General features: G+C 36.1%; 1 protein-coding gene across 1 annotated transcript in view; it reads left to right on the forward strand.

The window, feature by feature from the left end:
- Positions 1-5,805, forward strand: part of LOC106876867 (A disintegrin and metalloproteinase with thrombospondin motifs 16) — a 346,691-nt gene that overhangs the window by 263,956 nt on the left and 76,930 nt on the right. The window contains exons 7-9 of the mRNA XM_014925608.2: positions 269-428; positions 1,719-1,824; positions 4,877-5,014. Coding sequence (XP_014781094.1) covers positions 269-428; positions 1,719-1,824; positions 4,877-5,014 — 404 coding nt within the window. The remainder of the gene's footprint in view (positions 1-268; positions 429-1,718; positions 1,825-4,876; positions 5,015-5,805) is intronic.

The following is a 5,805-nucleotide window of genomic DNA, read 5'->3' on the forward strand; positions in this document are numbered from 1 at the left end:
TATATATATATACATATATATGCATGCACACATACACACGTGCGCGCGCATTCACATACACATATTCTCATTCAAGTCTTAATTTCAAGCTCAGCAGCAGCAACAATAACGATAATAGAAGTAAAAGATTTTGCGCCACGTCTGTAGGAAATTAATATTTAGACCAAAACTGACGAGTGTCGTAAACTTCCCAATGGACTGAACACGTCGTCCAAACTGTATTCGTATTAAATGATGAGTTTGTTTTGTTTTTCTATTTTCTCTACAGCCAGGATTAAACATCGGACATCATGCTGATACGACACTAAATAGCTTCTGTTCTTGGCAATCTGTACTTGTTGGCGCTAATGGCCGCCAGCACGATCATGCAATTTTGCTCACCGGTACTGATATCTGTTCTTATAAAGATGAACCATGTGACACAGTTGGTAAGTTTCTTCCAATCATATGTAATTATGTAGAAACAAAATGATCCTATAAAGAAGGTACGTATTAGAGTACTGATTTGTAGATTACGAATTTACATCGACTCTAATAAAAACGCTGAGTTATATCTCTGTACAGAGCACCTAATTTTACGCATGTCAGTTACTGGTTCTTTTGCAATAAATATTTGCAGCTTCCTTTCTTTCTATTGAGATGAAAGTTCGACATTGTTACCGTGAGCTTTTAATGAAGCTGGAGAAAATAAGCAGCGATTTATGGGATATCTATAATTTTTACTTGATACTTTAAATTGCCAAATTACTTGTCAGTTTTCAGTTCTCTTGCAAGTTAGTCCCACTGTCACCAGACTGTATTGTATTGTACCAAGAAATAAAACGATCTGGCTAGTCAATTAATGTCACAGCCCCTAAAAGCTAAGTAACTTTTACTGATAAAAATACCTTAAATAGTTGTTCCTCTTTATGAAGAAAACGTCAGTGTAAACCATGACATTTCTGTTCCATATATGAGGTCTGATCAATAATTATCCAAACTATTGCCATAGTAACGAAGCTAAAGCACGCAAAGTGAAACCGCTTGGCAAGCACTAACCTTAAACTCTGCACACGGTCATTTCAAGCACTGCTGTAAACAGCAGAAGTGAGCTAGAACGTGAAAACTTAGTGCACATGCACAGCAGTGTTCAAGGTCAATATGCGCCAAGTAGCTTTATTCTGGGCGCTTTAGCTTCGTTACTATAGCAACAGTCCGGATACTTATTGATCGCACCACGTATATGCGAGGTTGCGTAAGTGAGCAAAAGACACCAATATTTATATTTGTTATATGAACATTGGGGAAGTGAGAAAACATGGTAAAATAAAAGTGCGATGCAGTTTCAGATCTCCGGATGGAGTTTTGTCGTTGAATGTATACACATAATTGCCTTGAGAGTGAATGAATGTCACAATTCCCATATCCACAAATAGGCTGTCTGTGTCTAGTCAGAATTAAATCAATATATAGTATTGAAATAAACTAAGAACAAATTTTGATGAACATAAAGGGTGTATATGAGAAAACATACATCAGTCATTGTCTCTTAAATTCAGTGGCTTTGTTTTGTCTCTTAGCTATATTTACTTTCAAAAGTAACCACATTACTAAGAAATTATTATATATTCATTCAAAGCATCTGTTCATGAATATAAATAGTTTAAAGAAAATGATCCACCCATAATGACGAATGGCAATGTTTATTTTTTCCTATGTTCGTTTTTACTATTTAACAGGTTTTGCTCCTATTGAGGGTATGTGCAACAGAGTTCGTAGTTGTACTGTTAATGAGGACACAGGGCTCACCACTGCACTCACAGTCGCCCATGAGATAGGACACAAGTGAGTATATAATTCATGTTAAAAGATATCACTAACTCATTGTTATTATTATCATTATTATTATTATTATTATTATTATTATTATTATTATTATTATTATTATTATTATTATTATTATTATTATTATTATTATTATTATTATTATTATTATTATTATTATTATTATTATCCAAAAGCGAGCGCAATGAGATTGCAATAGATATTTTATTGGTTGAACGATGTTTCAACAGCAACCCTTTCTTTGTCACGTTCAAAATGAAAAGAGATAAAAATTCAAAATTATAGAAATTCAATTTTATAATTTTGAATTTCTATCACTTTTCATTTTGAAGTTGACAAAGAAAGGGTTGCTGTTGAAATATCGTTCAACTAATAAAATATCTATTGCAATCGAATCGTCTTGTCTTTGTGAAGAGTATTATTATTATTATTATTATTATTATTCCATCGTAATACAGTGTAAGTAAAAATGCACCGGAGTCTTTAGCCATCTGTTAAGTTACAAGGATCTCAGACAGATAATACTTTCCTTAAGATGTGCGCTGTGCCAATTAAGGCTGCTTTTTGCAAGACATCAGTCTTGCATGGGATTTCCAGTTGCCTTAAGAAATCTTGAAGTTTCAATGAGATTGAGCCCAACGCTCTGATCACCACTGGTATCACTTTTACATTATCCTCTCGCATTCCATACAATCTTACCATTTCCACTTTCAATTCGGAGTACTTGATGATTTTTTCAACCTCTTTACTCACAACATTCATGTCATTTGGTATGGCTACATCAATGATCTGACAGTATTTGTCTCTCTTATTCAATATGACAATATCCGGCCGACGGTGTTTGATTACACGATCCGTCTGAAAATCATAGTCCCAGAGTATCGCTACTTTTCCATCTTCCTGCATAACTTTACTTGGTACATGCTATTACCAGTTCTCTGTTACTTCATATTGGTATTTACGGCATAAGAGCCAATGAAGATACACACACACTTTATCGTGGCAGCATTTGTATCCACTTACCAAGTGGGTCACATTTTCTACACTCCTTTCCACAGAGTCAGACGTTTTCTAGATGTTATACTTCACTGAATTGGTAATGAGAGCCTGATCCTGTGCAGCAATGATCAGGTTTTCGGTGTTACGCTCAAGCCATGCCCACGATGCTGTATTATCCTTAACCTCTTGTGTATTCCTTTTAAACTGTCCATGCATTCTCATTTCAAGATCTTTTCTCTTCTCCTCAGCTCTTTGGTTAAACTCTGCTTTGCCCATCATTTCATCTCCATTTACATCCATATCTTTCACGGCATATTGCAGCAGGTTTCATCACTATTTATCAAATACTCGGCAAGCGTTCTCCTTTCATTCCTTATACAATGGTCTACACTAATTTGTCCTCTGCCACCATTCTTTCTTTTCATATACAGTCTGTTTACGTTTGCTTTAGAGTGTAGCGTCCCATGCAGCGTCATCAACTTTCTCGTCCTGCTAACCCGTGTTGATATTTCCTCCTTAGTCCATTTGAGGATGGATGCATTATATCTGACCGCCGCAACTCCCCAGATATTCATTGCGGTAATCAAATTTTTGGCATTCATGTTGGATTTCAACACCATTTTCACCCTTTTTTGATACGCCTCACTGACCTCGACTTTCATTTCTCTGTGTAGAATGTCATCCAGCTTCAAAATCCCTAAGTATTTGTACCCACTACCATCGGATTCACCCATGGTCTCTCCTGATGGCAGCCGCAATCCTCTGAAATCTGCGTTCTTCCCTCTTTTCATATTTAGTACTGAGCATTTGGTGATTTCAAATTCCATACCGACGTCTCTACCACACTTCTGGACTGTTTTGGCTAAGGAATCTATCTGTTTTTTCAGATTTCCCAAACAATTTCAGGTCATCCATAAGCAGAAGATGGTTGAATGATGGGCCTTTCTTCCCACATCGGTAACCCATCTTAACTTTCCTAAGTGTTATTGCTATGAGTATTAGTGCAATTGCATTGCAAAAAAGTAATGGAGAAAATGAGGCACCTTGGAAGATACCCCTTTTAATATTAACTTCTCCAAGGAATGCGTTACTTGAGTACAATTTGGTTTTCCACTCTTTTATGCTATGCATCAGAAAATTTGTTGTCAGCAACACCAAACATCAGCAGACATTCAACGATTCAATGCCTTCTTAAATCAGTCCTGTTTTTACAATGCCTCAAAACTGTTTTATCGATGATCATGTGATCCTTGGTACCCCGAGAACTCTTCCTACATCCTTTCTGTCCCCTTGTTAGTATTTCTTCCTTGTTCCAGGAAAGTATATGTCTTTGCCGCACATATTCCAGTGAGTATCTTCTAGATTATGTTTAGGCAGTTTCTCACAATATTCCCCTTTCTTCTATCTTTCATTACAAGTTTTGTCCTCCCAGTCACCATCCACGCGGGGACTATACCTTTCTGGACGCACCCATTCAATTGGGCTGTTAGTCTTTCATGCACGGCGTGGCATCTCTTCAGCCGGAAGCCATGAATCTCACCTGGTCCAGGGGATTTCCAGTTAGGCACTTTACCCACTTGTTCTTTCACATCACCCGTGCTTATGGCAATATTCCTTTGTTTCTTTCCTCCTTGTAATTCTGTCTTGATAGTTCCTATCCACATTACATCCCTTTTATGCACCACATTGTTTCCCAATAATTCGCTCCAGGACTCCTTGGCTTGATTTGCATCAGGAACATTTTCCCAATTGTCTCCTTCTAACGTTCAGAAGAATTGCTTCAGGTTATTTTTGAACAATCTGTTCTTCCCGAACTGCTTAATTGTTATTATTATTATTATTATTATTATTATTATTATTATTATTATTATTATTATTATGATTATTATTATTATTATTATTGGTAGAATTGATAATGCGCCAGAAAAGTTGCTTGACGGCATTTTGTCCCTCTTTATTCTTGAGTTCAATAAAGAACTACTACTACTACTACTACTACTACTACTACTACTACTACTACTACTACTATAATTATTATTGTTGCTTTTTTCAGTTTCGGGATGCTGCATGATGGTGAGAACAATTTCTGCACCCAACATGTTGGCAAAATCATGTCTCCTCAGTTGGTCGCCAAAAATGGTCGATTCGAGTGGTCGAGCTGCAGCAAGTCATACATGTTTAGATTCCTCAAGTAAGTTGACCAACAAATCAATGACTTGTGCCCAAAGTTATCCCTTACAATCCAATTTTCTCGCCTCCTCCCTGTCATCTTCAGATTACATCGTTCTCCCCGTCGTTTGCTCCCTACTCGTGATTACCGTCATCATCATTGTCATCATCATATCCATCGTCGTCACTAACTGGTTTCTTCCCCCAATATATTTAATGCCTTTTGAAGTTACAAACTACATTTTCCTTTCCTGTATAAAAATCCGACCCTTTACCTTGGAGAAACACAGAATATATTAAATAAATACAAGAATTGACTATATAAACAAAAATGACTTCATCCCTTTTTTCATAAAAGTGATGGATCCAAACAAGCAAACAAATAATAAAGACCTACTTTTTCATATGACTCAGGGCTTCGAGCAAAGATTTTTTTAAAAGCGTGAGATCGAGAAGATAAATCAATGTGAATAAAGACAGATTTTCAAAAGATTGTATGCTAGGGATAAGTGATTGGGAAGGGGATAATATATGTAGGTTTGTAGGTGACAAGTTTGAATGCTTCAATGAACTCCCATTCCATAACGTTTGTTTGATCATATTTAGTGACAGCTGCTTATATGCTTTACTACTCTTGAAGTCATCGAACTCTAACCTTGAATAATTGACCTTTTCTGACAGTTGGATAATTAATTCAACAAATGAAGCACTGAATGGGTTTTTTCCAAACTTATGTAAATGGCCCAGTGACCTTTTAAAATGTTCTTCGTGTGTGTACACAAATATATATATATATATATATATATATATATA

This window comes from Octopus bimaculoides, chromosome 1 (genome assembly GCF_001194135.2).
Source record: "Octopus bimaculoides isolate UCB-OBI-ISO-001 chromosome 1, ASM119413v2, whole genome shotgun sequence".
Classification (NCBI taxonomy): Eukaryota; Metazoa; Mollusca; class Cephalopoda; order Octopoda; family Octopodidae; genus Octopus; species Octopus bimaculoides.